Source organism: Chiloscyllium punctatum, chromosome 44 (assembly GCF_047496795.1).
Source record: "Chiloscyllium punctatum isolate Juve2018m chromosome 44, sChiPun1.3, whole genome shotgun sequence".
Classification (NCBI taxonomy): domain Eukaryota; kingdom Metazoa; phylum Chordata; class Chondrichthyes; order Orectolobiformes; family Hemiscylliidae; genus Chiloscyllium; species Chiloscyllium punctatum.
The window spans coordinates 19,866,747-19,883,614 of record NC_092782.1 but is presented as its reverse complement, the minus strand read 5'-3'; the positions used below and the strand labels follow the sequence as shown (position 1 = coordinate 19,883,614).

General features: G+C 43.9%; 1 protein-coding gene across 2 annotated transcripts in view; it reads right to left on the bottom strand.

The window, feature by feature from the left end:
• The window catches only part of LOC140466786 (dynein axonemal heavy chain 3-like), a 601,941-nt gene that overhangs the window by 514,713 nt on the left and 70,360 nt on the right, over nt 1–16,868 (bottom strand). The window contains exons 5-6 of one of the 2 annotated variants that reach the window (XM_072562421.1): nt 1,241–1,614; nt 304–427 (exon numbers count right to left, since the gene is read on the bottom strand). In XM_072562421.1, the coding sequence (XP_072418522.1) occupies nt 304–427; nt 1,241–1,614 (498 nt within the window). Of the gene's footprint in view, nt 1–303; nt 428–1,240; nt 1,615–16,868 lie in introns of those variants that run through there. The other variant, XM_072562422.1, reaches the window with a different exon arrangement.

Below are 16,868 nucleotides of genomic sequence, written 5' to 3'. Positions count from 1 at the left end.
TAACACACACCAGCACAATTATACAAAATATATGAAGTAGGAGCAGGAATAGGCCACTCGGCCCCTCAAGTCTCCATCATTCAACAAGATCACAGCTGATCTGACTGCAGCCTTAACTCCACATTCCCAGTTACTCCCGATAATCTTCAACTCGTTTGTTAATTACAAATGCCAAAACATGCACGCTCCAATACACTACCACACATATGCAGTAACTCACACTCACATATACACACACTATCACAAATGTGGTGTTACACACATTAACAAACACACACACATACACAAGTGCAGAATGTGTACCTCACTAACTGATCTTCTCTGGGGGTAGCTGGTCTTGATAAGCCATGTGTCGAATGTTTGGCTGAGATAAAAAAGATGCCCAAAGCTGCCCTTGTTGCTTCATCATGGAGGGTATAATCTTCATCTGAATGTATTGGACAAAATAAAGGCAGCAGGTTAGGAGAGATGGTGACTGATTGACATGCGAGTCCATCAACTTAATGTCAGGTCAAGCAGCAGCCAACATACTGAGTGTAGATTCAACAGTTAATTCTTCATCATACTGGACTAAACCAGAGCTGCTCCATCTGAGAATCAGTGACACATTCCTGATTCCATCTCCCTCAACAGTGCAGATTCTGATGGGGTTTCCATTTCTATTTGACTGTCACCGAGTCATTTTCCATGTCAATAGTGAGTGAAAATGAACAATATAGGCTGCCAGGTTATTTCCCACCCTCTTTATTTCAATGAGAAACTGCTGTCTTCAAGGGTTTTTCTGGAGTTTGTTCACACCTTGATGCACATCAATACTGAAGGGCCTTCTGCATCTGAGATTGGAAAGACTATATAGGGGTGAGCAGGGGGACTAAAAGGAGGGACAGGGCAAGCAAAACTGGAAGCAGAGTTTAAGCTTACAGCACTCAGGCAATTTGGAATGTACAGACTGTCACTCAATACTGGATAAGAATTGGTTGCTTTACTTTTGAACAGTAGCTGCACAGATTAAACACTCTGCCTTCTTGCTGCAGCTCATTTTATTCAGCAATGATTTCGGACAGCTGACAAAGCAGAGATGAGATGAAATCTTTCTTCTCTCAGGGACTCATGAGTGCTTGAAACACATCCTTATTATCCCCAAACATTAAACTTTAAAAGCACCATGACTTTTTGTTTTGGACAAGTGCAAATCAATTTCCAAAGTGCACAGGAACAGCAACATGGGAATTTAACTCACCACATTCTGCAGGTAGACAAAATTCCGCAGGTCCAGCCTCTTGCTTCTGGGGTTCTGTTGCAGCTCCCCAGTCTTCCTGGGACCTCTCCTCACTTGCCACCTCTTCCCCCCCAATCCTGGCCTCCGAGCGTCCCCCTGCCCCCTGTGGGGGCTGGCTCCACCTTGCCCTCTCGGGAGAGCAGGAAATTCCCAGTTTGAAGTGGCTGTGGATGGGGGGGAGACTGTCCAGAACCTGGAGCTCACGGCCCAGGACCCCCACCTTAAAGGCTGGGCTATCGGTGTAAAATTCAGTGCCTTGAGTTGCCACGTCCGAGCAAGCCTCATTGTGATCTCTGAGAGTCCATTCGCTCTGAAGCTGCCTTTGAGGACTAAACCTGCAAAGGAAAGATCATTTGAAAATCACAAGCCTTGTTAACTCCCCTTCATATCTTCCCTCCAGCCCCATGGGGCTGTGCCCCTAGAGAACCAAACCACCTCAGTCTCATCACTCTTTATCAGGGGCTTGCACTCAGCCTGATCTGCTAGAGGTTTTCAAAATCAACGCTCCTCTCCCCACTGTCACAAGATCTGACGGTTCTTTTTGAAAGGAAGCTGTACTATAACCTCCTGCCAGTTACCATAGTGATTTCATTTTTTTTCTCTCTCTTTTCAGATTGGCTGAAGAATTGCTCCTGCTCAGTGTTGGGAGAGCTCTGTACAACCCAGCTAAATCTGAGCAATCGGAGCTCCAGCCTAGCTATTTCAGAGACTATTCCAACACCCACATCTCCCCCACACCCCCTACAGTCACAGTATCTCTTGAAGAGAGCATTGCTGTCAGACTAGAAACACAAACTTCAGGAACGTTAATTACATCATTGCATTGCATCATTGAGTTGAGGTATTCAGTGAACTGAAACTTTAACCCCGATGCTAATTTGATTTTCTATCATTGTTGAAAATTAAATTGTACCTTAGATATTTCATGGAGTCACACAACATGGTGCAATGAAATGTTCTGTTACAATTCATGTGTGGAACAGACTCATGTTTTTCTCTGTATTTCCTCAAGGGATGCTTGCCCATCTTGAAATGTCCCTTGAGAAGATGAAGGTGAGTTGCCCTCCTGAACCGCTGCCCCTTTCACAGAATCACAGAATTGTTGTGGGCAGGAGACCATTCAACTTATCATGCCTGCACCCAATGCCAATCTTCTGCCTTTCCCCCATAACCCTGTACACCATTTCGGCCCAAATAACCATCCAGTGCCCTTCTTGTATGTTTCAGTTGAACCTGCCTTCACACCATTCCCAGACTCTGTAGTCCAAAATCCTCACTACTTGAAGTGAGAAAAGGCTTTTTTCTAAAATCATCCTTTTTGCTTTTGAACATCACTTTAAACACATGCCCACTCATTCTTGTTCATTATATGACCAGGAGCAGCTTCTCCTTATCTACTCTGTCCAACCCACTCATGATTTTGAAAACCCTGTCTCCACTGAAAACTGTCCCAATTTCCTCAATCTACCCTCATCACTGAAGTTTTTCATTCCTGAAACCATTCTTTTAAACCTTTTCTGCACTTTCTCTCCTATGTGTTCACATCTTTCCTGTAATATAGCACAATATTCCAGCTGAGGTCTAACTAGTGTCTTATACAAGTTCACCATCACCAGCTTGCTCTTGTACTCTATGCCTTGATTAATTAAGCTGAGACCATGGTATGCTTTATTAATAGCTCTCTCCACTTGTCCTGCCACCTTCAATACTCTGTGCACATGTGCACCCAGGTCCTCTGCTCTTGCACCCATTTTAGAATTGTACCCCTTATATTGGATTATCTTTCAATGTTCTAACAAAAGTGACTCACAATACCAGGGACCCGCGTTCAATTCCGCCTCAGGCAACTATCTGTGTGGAACTTGCACATTCTCCCCATGTCTGTAGGGTTTCCTCCAGGTGCTCTGGTTTCCTCCCACAGTCCAAAGATGTGCAAGTTTGGCGTATTAGTCTGGGGAAATGTAGAGTAATAGGGTAGGGGAATGAGCCTGAATGGGATACTCTCCAGAGGGCCATTGTGGACTTGTTGGGCTTAATGGTCTGTTTCCATACAGTAGGGGTTCTATGAAAAGTGCATCACCTCACACTTGTCTGCACTGAACCTGATCTGATGTAGATTGATCCACAATACTGTTAGGAAGAGACTTGGAGGATTTTGACCCAGCAACACGGACGAGACGATGCTATATTAGAATGTAAAATGGTACACCATGTCTGTGCTAACTGTGATATTATTCCAAACTAACTCCATCGCCCCGCACATGGTCTGTGTCCCTCTATTCCCTGCCCATTCATGTATCTGTTGAAAATCCTCTTAAACATTGCCAAGGTATCTGATTCTACACCCTCCCCGGCAGCATGTTCCAGGCACCTACCACCCTCCGTGTTTAAAAAAGCTTTCCCTGCACATCTACTTTAAACATTTCCCCCCCTTTCCTTAAACCTATGCTTCAACAGCCATTGACATTTCCACCCTAGGATAAAGACTCCAACTATCCACGTTATCCATATCTCTCATAATTTTATATACTTTGATCAGGTTGCCATTCAGCCTCCAATGGTCCAGCAAAAACAATGCAAGTTTGTCCAACCTCTCCTTACAACAAAGCATCCACAACTTTCTTTTAATATGGTGACCATAACTACAGACAATACTCCAAATATGGTCTCACAAAGGTCGTAGACAGATCCAACATGAGTTGCCAACTTTTATACTCAATGCTCTAACAAATGAAGACAAACATGCCACCTTACCACCTTTATGCTGCAACTTGGAGGGAGCTATGAACTTGTACCCCAAGATCCCTCTGTACATCAATATCAAATTCCAAGTTAGGATGGTGAATGGCTTGGGAGGAAACTTGCAACTGGTGGTGTTCCTTTGTCCTTCACATTCCTGACTGTAAAGTTTGTGAAGCTGGCAGAGATTCTGAGGATAATGTTTATCATCCCATCAATCTCCTTCATTACACCCATCCCCACCCTCTCCACACCGAATGATGATGCAGGCAAGAATCCATGATATAGCAGTCTGTCTCTTGACCATTACAATCCCTTCCCTGTCAACAGCTCCACGAAGCACCAAGGAATAGATTCCTCTCATCACTATCACCAAAATGGTAGTTCACTGCTGTGATTGTAATGAGGTCAGCTAGGTGTTCTTCATAGAATATGAGTCCACTGATTGGGGCTGTTAATCTGGTCCAATCAGGGAGCCCTGGTTCACAGGTTTAACCAGGAGTGTCAGGGTTTCCTTTCACTCAGAGAACTGGCTCTGAGGAAGCCGGACCAGTTTCAAGGGCTCTTCATGTGAAAACAAAATGTGTCTTTGTGACAGGATACTGGCCTCCTTGGAGTTATTTCACCCGCACTGCTTAAATATTCTTTGTATGTCCATGTTTCATTCTAAAAGAAACTAAACCAAATCTACAAGACTGTATTCTGAAAGATTCATACATTTTTAAAATCTTGAGTTTCCAAGACTTGTTTCAGAGGTGGCTTTAATCCACAGTGGGCCCACGGGTGACTCTTTCAGTCATTCAGCTGGGAGATAAGCATTGTGGTTCTGTCAGCTGGAGCTCAGTCAGTCGCACTCTGGTCTCTGAGCCAGAAAGCTAACATTCACAGTCCCATTCCAGAGACTTAATCTCAGCAAACAAGGCTGACACTCCCGAGCAATGCTGAAGGAGTGCTACACTGCCCCAGGGACTGTCATGCTGATGAGGTATTCAGCTAAGCACCCTGCCTACTCTCTCAATGAATGCGAAAAGTCCTGTGATAATATCTTGAACAATGTTGGGGAAGGGTGGGGAGGAGTGTCTCTTAGCCAATATTGATCCCTCACTCAGTATCACAAAGCACAAGAGCAGTTATTAACTAGAAACCAGTTAATTGTGTTTCTCTCCCAACAGATCCTGGCAGACCTGCTGAGTAATTCCAGATTTTCTGTTTGCAACAGAAGGAAAGAAAAAGAGATCAGCTGGCCATTGGTGTGGTGCTGCTTGTGGGATCTTGCTGTGCACAAATTGGCTGCCATGTTTCCTGCATGACAACGGAGACTACACTGCGAAAAGTCTCCATTTGCTATGAAGGCTTTCAGTGGCTGGGAAGGATGCTGTATAAAAGTACTTTTTTCTTTATTTACTCAGCAGGAGTTGGACTCGCTGGATGGGCCTGCACTTTTAGCCCATTGCATATTGTCCTTGAACCGCTGCAGTCAATTACAATCCATAAACAGAGAAAGACTGCAGAGAGCTGCAACACACAATGTTCAGCACCACTCAGATATTGAAGCAGTCCGTGTCTGAGTGCAGCAAAATCAGGTTTAGACCGACAAGTGGCAAGTAAACTTTGCGCCACACAAATGCCAAGCAATGACCATCTCCAATAAGAGACAAACTAACTATTGCTCCTTTGAAATTCAATGGTGTTACCACCACTGAGTCCCCACAATCAACATCCTGGGGCTTACCATTGATAAGAAATTGAACAACATAAATGAGATGTCTTCAAGAGTAGGTCAGATCTAGAAATCCTGCAATGAATAATTCATTTCCTGACTCCTCGAAGCCTGTAAGAAGTGTGATTGAATATTCCCCATTTGCCTGTATCAGTGTAGTTCCAGCATTCAAGAAGTTTGACATTATTCGAGATAAAGCAACGTGTTTAATTGGCACCACATCCACTCCCTCCATCACTAATGCCCAATAGCAGCAGTGTGTACCATCTACAAGATGTGCTGCAGAAATTCACCAAAGATTCTTAGACAGCATCTTCCAAACCCACCACCAGTTCCATCTAGAAGGACAAAGGCAACAGATATAGAGGAACACCACCATCACCTGTAAGGTCCCCTCCAAGCCACTCATCATCCTGACTTGGAACACATTGCTGTTCCTTCCAGTGTGAGAAAATCCTGGAATTAAAAGCATCGTGGGTCAATCTACAGCTTATGGACTGCAGTGATTTCAGAGAGGGTTAAGAGGAGATTCCCAGGATATGCATGGTTTGGCGTGATATAGACGTAAAGAGAGTAGATAGGCTGGAGTTGTTTTCCTTTGAGGAGAGAAGGCTGAGCAGGACACCTGATTGAGATGTACCGAGTTATAAAAGGCATAGATAGGATGAAATGTTTCCCCTTAGTAGAGGGGTCAATATCCAGGCGGGGGTAGGGGGATGATAAAATTAAGGTAAGGAGTAGGAGGTTTAGACAGATATAAGGAAAAATATTTTGCACAAAGAGTTGGGACGTTGGTGCTTGGAATTCACTGCCTGAAAAGATCGTAGAAACGGGGATCCTCACAAAATTAAAGATTTATTTAGACAATAACTGAAGTGTCAAAGAAGACAAGGCAACATGTCAAACGTTGGAAAATGAGGTGAGAAGAGATAGTTGCTTGATGACTAGCAAAGCCATAATGAGTGTAAAGGTCACTTTCCATGCTGTGAAATGTACAACTCTAAGGCACCTCATCACCACTTTTGCACAGGCAACTTGGGCTGGGCAATAAATTCGGACCCAGTCAGCAATGGCTACACCCCATGAATACATTTTCAAAAGCACGTTTGAATTCAATTTTATTTCTTGTAATATCCCATCTGCCTCTTTTCTGTTACTTCCTGAATTTGTTTGTCGTTATGTGGCAGCATGCTACTTTTTATGAACTGAATGTAATTACTTGGTCAATTCATAAAGATACTCTGATATGCATTACACTGCAATTCAGACTTTGGCTGTAAGTGTGTTTCTTGAATAAAGTCACAGTATCAACATGTAGCTCGACTTTCTGTGCATGAACAATTCTTCTTCACACACCCAAATACAGAACCAAAGTCACAATGTACATGCAAAATACTCAGCTACACTCTACCATCATCAGTGTCAAGGAATAGCAGCAATAAACAGAGCTGCCTGCTGTCATCACTCTCAGTTGTAAGTCTAATTGTTGGCTGTATCACATTTGCAGAGGAAAAGTGAATGGAATTTGAAGTGGAGCTATGTCTATTTGCTGATTCTGGGAGGGTTCAAGAACAGGTAAGGAAACAGTCTTGGGCTGGATGAGCATCAATTCAATTCTTTCAATCAACTTTGAAACAAGAAGTCAAGAAAGCATAAGATAGACACTGCCAAAGTTGACTGCTCACAGAAAGCGATACACAGACTGAGACAGCCTAAGGTTCAGTCCAGATTGACAACAGTGGAATAGATTCATTCAGTATGAGTGTTAATCCTAAGGCAGGAATTGAATACATAGAACACAGAATGTTACAGCTCAGTACAGGCCCTTCAGCCCTTGATGTTGTGCCGACCTTTTATCCTACTCTAAGATCAAACTAACCGACATATACTTCATTTTACTATCATCCATGTGCCTGTCCAAAAGTTGCTTAAATGTTTCTAATGAATCTACTACCACTGCTGGTAGTGCCTTCCATACACCCACCACTCTCTATGTAAAGAACCTTCCTCTGGCATCTCCCCTAAACCTCCCTCCAATCACCTGAAAATTATGCCCCCTCATGATAGCCATTTTTGGGGAAAAGTCTCTGGCTATTCACTCTATCTAAGCCTCTCATCATCTTGTGTACCTCTATCAAGTCACCTCTCATCCTTCTTCACTCCAATGAGAAAAGCCCTAGCTTTCTCAACCTTTCTTCATAAGAAATGCCCTCCAGTCCAGCCAGCACCCTGGTAAATCTCCTCTGCACCCTCTCTAAAGCTTCCACATCCTTACTACAATGAGGCGACCAGAACTGAACACAATATTCCAAGTATGGTCTAATCAGGGCTTTACAGTGATGCAGCATAACCTCGTGGCTCTTAAACGCAATTCCCCTGCTAATGAAAGAACATTACAAGCCCTTTAGCCCTCGATGTTGCGCCAACCTGTGAAACCAATCTCAAGCCCATCTAACCTACACTATTCCATTATCATCCACATGTTTAGCCAATACCATTTAAATGCCCTTAATGTTGGCAGGTCCACTACTGTTGCTGGCAGGGAATTCCATGCTCTTACTACTCTCTAAGTAAGGAACCTAACTCTGACATCTGTCCTATATCTTTCACCTTTCATTTTAAAGCAATGTCCCCTCGTGCTAGCCACCACCACCCTATCTAATCCTTTGATCATCTTGCATGCCTTTAATAAGTCACCCCTTAACCTTCTTCTCACTTCAAGAAAAACAGCCTCAAGCCCCTCAGCTTTTCCTCAAAAGACTTTCCCTCAATACTAAGCAACATCCTGGTAGATCTCCTCTTCACTCTTTCTAATGCTTCTACATCCTTCCTATAATGCCGCGACCAGAACTGTATGCAATACTCCAAGTGCAGCTGTACCAGTGTTTTGTACAGCTGCAACATGGCCTTGTAACTCCAAAACTCAATCTCTCTACCAATAAAAGCTAACACACCTCTTAACAATCCTATAAACGTGGGTGGCAACTTTCAAGGATCTATGGATATAGACACTGAGATCTCTCTGCTCATCAACACTACCAAGAATTTACCATTCACCCAGTACGCTTTATCCCTGTTGCTCCTTCCAAAGTGAATCATCTCACACTTTGCCACATTAAACTCCATTTGCCACCTCTCAACCCAGCTCTGCAGCTTATCATGTCTCCCTGTAACCTACATCATCCATCGGCATTATCCACAACTTCACCAAACATAGTGTCATCCGCAAATTTACTAACCCATCTTTCTAGGCCCTCATCCAGGTCATTTAAAAAATGACAAACAGCAGTGGACCCAATACAGACCCATGTGGTACACCATTAGTAACTGAACTCCGAGATGAACATTTCCCATCAACCTCCACCCTCTGTCTTATTTCAGCTAGCCAATTTCTGATCCAAACCGCTAAATCACCCTCAATCCCATGCCTTCGTGTTTTCTGCAATAGTCTACCATGGGCAACCCTATCAAATGCTTTGCTGAAATCGATATACACCATATCAACTGCTTTACCCTCATCCATTTATTTCGTCACCTTCTCAAAGAACTCAATAAGATCATCAAAACTTTGTTGATGATCCCTAATCAAATTATTTCTTTATAGATGATTATAAATCCTATCTCTTATAATCCTTTCCAAAACTTTGCCCACAACTGAAGTAAGGCTCACTGGTCTATAATTACCAGGATTGTCTCTACTCCCCTTCTTGAACGTTTGCTATCCTCTAGTCTTCTGGCACTATTCCTGTAGACAATGACGACATAAAGGTCAAAGCCAAATGCTCTGCAATCTCCTCCCAAGCTTCCCAGGAATCCTAGGATAAATCCCATCCGACCCCAGGGACTTATCTAGTTCCACACTTTCCAGAATTGCTAACATCTCCTCCTTATGAACCTCAATCCCGTCTAGTCTAATAGCCCGTGTCTCTGCATTCTCCTTGACAACACTGTCTTTTTCCTGTGTGAATACTGACAAAAAATATTCATATAGCACCTCTCCTGTCTCTTCAGACTCCATGCACAACTTCCCACTACTGTCCTTGACTGGCCATAATCTCACCCTAGTCATTCTTTTATTCCTGACATACCTGTAGAAAACCTTAGGGTTTTCCTTGATCCTACCTGCCAAAGACTTCTAATGTCCCCTCCTGACTCTTCTTAGCTCTGTCCTTTGGTCCTTCCTGGCTAACTTGTAACTCTAAGCGCCCCTAACTGAGCTTTCATGACTCATCCTAACATAAACCTCCTTCTATCTTTTGTCAAGTGATTCAACTCTTCAGTAAACCACAGCTCCCTTGCTCAACCACTTCCTCCTTGCCTGACAGGTACGTACTTATCAAGGACACCACTAACCCATAAGCCTTCTTAACAACCCTATCAACATGGGTGGCAACTTTGAGGGATCTCTGGATGTGGACCCCAAAATCCATCTGTTCCTCCTCACTACCAAGAATCCTACCTTTAATCCTGTAATCTACATTCAAATTCCACCTTGCAAAATTAATCACTTCACACTTTTCCAGGTCAAATTCCATATGCCACTTCTCAATGTCCCATTGCACCAACCTTCATGTCACCAGCAAACTTATTAACCCACCCTTCCACTTCCTCATCCAAGTCATCTATGAAATAAACAGCAGAAGCAGAATCTGAGGGGAAATTTTCCCTCTTGAAGAATGGACAGTCTGTTGTCAATGAAAGCCCACTTGACCCTCCCAGTGCACACAGTAGTTCAATCCTCCAGTAAGGCTTCTCCGTTATCAGCTGTCATAGGTTCCAGACTATGGATCATAGATGGCACTAGATCACAGTCTGAGGTGAATCATAGTCGACATAAGACTGCACTAGATTACAGTCTGAGATTAATCGCAGACTGCAGTAGACCAGATTCTGAGGTGGATCACACTCTGCAGTAAGACAGAGCCTGAGGTGGATCATACTCTGCAGTAGACTCCAGCCTGAGGTGGATCACACTCTGCAGTAGACTCCAGCCTGAGGTGGATCACACTCTGCAGTTAGACTCCCATCTGAGGTGGATCACACTCTGCAATAGACTCCCATCTGAGGTGGATCACACTCTGCAATAGACTCCCATCTGAGGTGGATCACACTCTGCAGTTAGACTCCAGTCTGAGGTGGATCACACTCTGCAGTAGACTCCAGTCTGAGGTGGATCACACTCTGCAGTTAGACTCCAGTCTGAGGTGGATCACACTCTGCAGTAGACTCCAGTCTGAGGTGGATCACACTCTGCAGTTAGACTCCAGTCTGAGGTGGATCACACTCTGCAGTTAGACTCCCATCTGAGGTGGATCACACTCTGCAATAGACTCCAGTCTGAGGTGGATCACACTCTGCAATAGACTCCCATCTGAGGTGGATCACACTCTGCAATAGACTCCAGTCTGAGGTGGATCACACTCTGCAATAGACTCCCATCTGAGGTGGATCACACTCTGCAGTTAGACTCCAGCCTGAGGTGGATCACACTCTGCAGTTGGACTCCCATCTGAGGTGGATCACAGTCTGCAGTAGACCAGAGCCTGAGGTGGATCACACTCTGCAATAGACTCCCATCTGAGGTGGATCACACTCTGCAATAGACTCCAGTTTGAGGTGGATCACACTCTGCAATAGACTCCCATCTGAGGTGGATCACACTCTGCAGTTAGACTCCCATCTGAGGTGGATCACACTCTGCAATAGACTCCCATCTGAGGTGGATCACACTCTGGAAAAGACTCCCATCTGAGGTGGATCACACTCTGCAGTAGACTCCAGTCTGAGGTGGATCACACTCTGCAATAGACTCCCATCTGAGGTGGATCACACTCTGCAATAGACTCCCATCTGAGGTGGATCACACTCTGCAATAGACTCCCATCTGAGGTGGATCACACTCTGCAGTAGACTCCAGTCTGAGGTGAATCACACTCTGCAGTAGACTCCAGCCTGAGGTGAATCACACTCTGCAATAGACTCCCATCTGAGGTGGATCACACTCTGCAATAGACTCCCATCTGAGGTGGATCACACTCTGCAATAGACTCCCATCTGAGGTGGATCACACTCTGCAGTAGACTCCAGTCTGAGGTGGATCACACTCTGCAGTAGACTCCAGTTTGAGGTGGATCACACTCTGCAATAGACTCCCATCTGAGGTGGATCACACTCTGCAGTTAGACTCCCATCTGAGGTGGATCACACTCTGCAATAGACTCCAGTTTGAGGTGGATCACACTCTGCAATAGACTCCCATCTGAGGTGGATCACACTCTGCAGTTAGACTCCCATCTGAGGTGGATCACACTCTGCAATAGACTCCCATCTGAGGTGGATCACACTCTGGAAAAGACTCCCATCTGAGGTGGATCACACTCTGCAGTAGACTCCAGTCTGAGGTGGATCACACTCTGCAATAGACTCCCATCTGAGGTGGATCACACTCTGCAATAGACTCCCATCTGAGGTGGATCACACTCTGCAATAGACTCCCATCTGAGGTGGATCACACTCTGCAGTAGACTCCAGTCTGAGGTGAATCACACTCTGCAGTAGACTCCAGCCTGAGGTGAATCACACTCTGCAATAGACTCCCATCTGAGGTGGATCACACTCTGCAATAGACTCCCATCTGAGGTGGATCACACTCTGCAATAGACTCCCATCTGAGGTGGATCACACTCTGCAGTAGACTCCAGTCTGAGGTGGATCACACTCTGCAGTAGACTCCAGCCTGAGGTGAATCACACTCTGAGATGGATCATGGCCTGCACTAGGTCACATCACATTCCTGTGGACCAGTCTACAGTGCAGTCTGCACTAAATCTCAGTCTGCAATAGATCGCAGTCAGGTGGATCACAGTCTGCAGTGGATCAGTTTGAAATGGATCACAGTATGAGGCAGATGAAAGTCTGTAATAGATCACAGACTGAAATGGAACATAGTATAAGGTGGACTATAGTCTGCACTGGCTCCGAGTTACAGATTAGAGCATTATCACAGTCTTCACTGGGTCACAGCCTATGGTTGATGCACTGGATCATAGCTTTTACTGGATTCCAATCTGTGAAGGATCCAACAACCACAAGCCCCCTGATGTGAGTTTGGCTAACCTAGCAGGATGGCCAAGGTGGGGTGTGTTGTTGCTGTTTCCCTTACATGGGTCAATGTCACGTGATCCTTCCAAGGTTTCCTTTGATTTCCAGGTTAGACTTCAATAAGCACCAGAACCCATCGCCCACACAACAAAGACTTGTCTTCCTACTTTCCTTGAGATGAAAATCTAGCATCCGGTTTTAACCTCAGCTCTTTATTAATTTGAAGCTCTGATGGGATTTGAACCTGGGCTCTCAGAGCTTTAGCATGGCCTTCTGGATTACAGGTGCAGCGCTGTGACCACTAGCTTATTACCATGCCTCAGTACTCAAACAGTCCAAATTAAACTTGAGATTGTGACCATGATAATCTACCCTTCATACCCTTTGATACAATTGATCATGAAATTGTAGTCCAGCATTTGTCTCTCCATGGCCACTCAGCTGGGTGGGACCTGCTGCCTGGTGCCATTCTTAACCACTTACTCACAGCCACAGATTCTATATCTTTCCCTGCTCCTGCACTGTTCTCTCTGGTTTCCTGAAGTACTCTAATTATAGTCTCTTGACAGTTCCCACCTTCACGCTACCCCTTTTCAGGTCATTCAAAAACACAGCATTAAGTTTCCACAAGGTATGCTGATACTCTAGCTTACCATCATCTCTCCTGCTAAATTACCCTCCTGCTTGTCTGACAGCCAGTAGTGAATGAGCAGAACTATCCTCCAGCTAAATTCCAGACAGACTGAAACCATCAGCTTCATCCCCAACCACAAACTTAATTTTCTCCTCACAGGCTCCAGTCCTCACTTTGTTTGAGATTCTGCGCAAGTTTCTGACTGTCAACTTTAACGCTGTGGTGAGACATAATCACAAATTTGCACTAACATCTAGATTTCTTGGCTGCACCTCCAGACCATCACCCCTTCCTCAGCTCATTTACTGCGCAAACACTCACCCACCTTGTGTTTCTTCTATAATCAATTATCCAACATACTCCTGAATGTATGAGTCTCTTCATACATTCTCTTATCTGAAACTGTGAAAATCTATATATTTCAGCTCTCACAAAATCTGTTTGGCCATCACTCCTGTGCTTACTGACAATTGGGGCAACATCATGATTTTAGAGATCTCACGTTTGTTTTTAAATTCCTCCATCACTTCCTATTTATGTGATTTCCTTCAACCTCACAAGCTTTGATTAGATTATATTCCCTACAGTGTGGAAACAGGCCCTTCGGCCCAACAAGTCCACACAGACCCTCCAAAGAGAAACCCACCCAGACCCATTTCCCTCTGACTAAAGCACCTAACACTATGGGCAATTTAGCATGGCCAGTTCACCTGACCTGCACATCTTTGGACTGTGGGAGGAAACCAGAGCACCCAGAGGAAACCCATGCAGCCACGGGGAGAATGTGCACACACACACACACACACACACACACAGACGAGAATCGAACCTGGGACCCTGGTACTGTGAGGCAGCAGCGCTAACCACTGAGCCACCCATGCGTTGTTGGTGCTCTCTAGTCCTAGCTTCTTGACTATTCTGATTCATTCCATCATTTAGTGGGCACACCTGAATGCCCTGGAATTCTCTTCTTAAACCTCCTTGCCTTTCTACCTCCTTTAAAACACTCAGCGAAACTTTAACTTTCTGATCACCTGCCAGAAAATGTTCTTCTAGCCTGCCTTAATATTGTTATATGTTCTGGCTGCCCTCCTGTAGAAAGGATGTTATTAAACTGGAAAGGGTGCAGAAAAGATTAACAAAAATGTTACTGTTACTAGAAGGTTGGAGTCATAAGGAGAGGCTGGATAGGCTGTTTGTCCCTGGAGCTTTGGAGAGAAGGGGTGATCTTGTGGAGATTTATAAACACATGAGGGGCATAAGTAAAGTGAATTGCCAACGTCTTTTCTCTAGCGTATGGGAATGTAAAACTAGGGTGGGGGCATAGGTTTAAGGTGAGAGGGCAAAGATGTAAAAAGGGACCTGAGGGGCAACTTCTCACACAGAGGGTGGTGCGTGTATGGAATAAGCTACCAGAGGAAGTGGCAGAGGCAGGTACAATTACAACACTTAAGAGACATTTGGACAGGTACATGAAAAGGGAGGGTTTAGAGGGATATGGGCCAAATGCAGGCAAGTGGGACTAATTCAGTTTAGGGAACCTGGTTTGCATGGAGGAGTTGGGCCATATTGTATGATTTGATGACTCTATGTGACTGCGACACCTTGGGATGTTTAACTAGCTCAGAGGTGATATAAATGCAAACAGCCAATGTTGTTTCTTTGTAGACTATATGGTCAGACCAACCTATTCCATTTCTGTAAAATAAAATTTAGAAAGGATCAGCAAAGAAATCAGTTCACATCGATTGAGGCAGCTCTGTTCGATACTTTCAGAGGTGAAATGTTGAACACTCAATACTGGGCAACAGGTTTGATGTTGGCATGCCTTTGATGGGTTAATTACATCAGTTAGACATAAACAACATTATCTAGAGACTTCTGCACAGAATCAGTGAGATTTGGAAAACTTAGTGAAATTCTGCTATATCTAATTAAGCTAGCTACATTTATATAATTTATACCAGGCCATCTGTTGAGATGTTGTGTTGCTGTGGATTATAGATGCACCAACAGAAGAGACAACATCTGTGAGTTGACAGCTCAGTCTTCATTCAGGAAGCCACATGTTAACAATGCTGTTTTCCTTTCTCACTCACTCTTTGGGTAAACAACAATATTTCTTCATTTGTCCACGGAATATAGATGTCACTGATTTGTCAGTGATTATTGCCCATTCCTAACTGCTCCTTGAGAAAGTGGTGGTAAGCTTCTTTCGTGAACCACTGCAGTCCATGTGCCCTGAGTAAGGAACTTCCGTGATTTTGACCCAGCAACAGTGATAAGTTTCCAAATTAGAATAGTGAGTGACTTGGAAGGGAACTTGGCATGTATCTGTCACCCTTATAATTTGAAGTGGAAGTAGTCATGGGTTTGGAAGGTGCTGTCTAAGGATCTTTGGCACATCTATGTTATGAATCTTGTAGATAGCAGGCACTGCTGCTACTGAGCGTGACTGATGGAGGGAGTTGCTATAGACTCCTTCACGTGAGGTGCATGGTCCTGGATAGTACCGAGTCTTCTGAGTGTTGTTGGGAGGTGCACTCACCTGGGTTATTAAGGGTATTCCATTATACTCCTGACTTGCATCTTCTGGAGGGTGGACAGGTTTTGGGATTAGAATAGTTAGGTGTTTGTTTTTGATTGGCATGAATACAATGGGCCACAGGGGCTTTTTGTGCGCTGCAGACCTCTTTGATGCTATGACATATACATATTAAGACTATAAAACAAACCTAGCTTCAAAGTAGGTTTTGAGCAATCACATTGGAAAAAAAGGCTGTTGGATAATTCTGAGGCATTTAAGGAGAAAAGCAAACTGCTGTAGCTGTTTAATCGAATTCAATTGGTTTTTGAAAGAAAAGCAAATGCTTTTCGAACTTAAGGTTTCAAAAACCAGTTGAATTCAATTAAACAGCTAGAGAAACCTGCATTAACAATAGACCAACAGAAAATTATATCTGGTTCTGCAGTTCATCTGCAGGCTCTGTTTGATAACTGATAAACCTGTTGTCAAGATTATAATTAACAGTTGAATGTCATGCATGATAAACCTGTTATTGCCATGTATACTGTTTGTTCAGGACTAAGCATGAGAAGCCAAGCACTTTGCTTTTTCAATTTATTTTCTGTACTTTTTTCCTTTAATCTAAACATTTTTACATTTTCATTTAAATGCAAATTATGTTGTGTAAAGTTTAAAAGTATCTGTCATCTATAATGCAGTGACTCTTTTATATTTATGGTCATCAGGTTGGTCTTGCTGCAAGTTGTAACATCTCCAGATGTGTCAATCAAGGTCCTTCACAACTCAGTCTCTGCTTTTATTGTGAAACCCCACCCTTAAATTTTTCCTGACAGTTATAACTTCTTAGTTCTGATATTATTCAATCAAA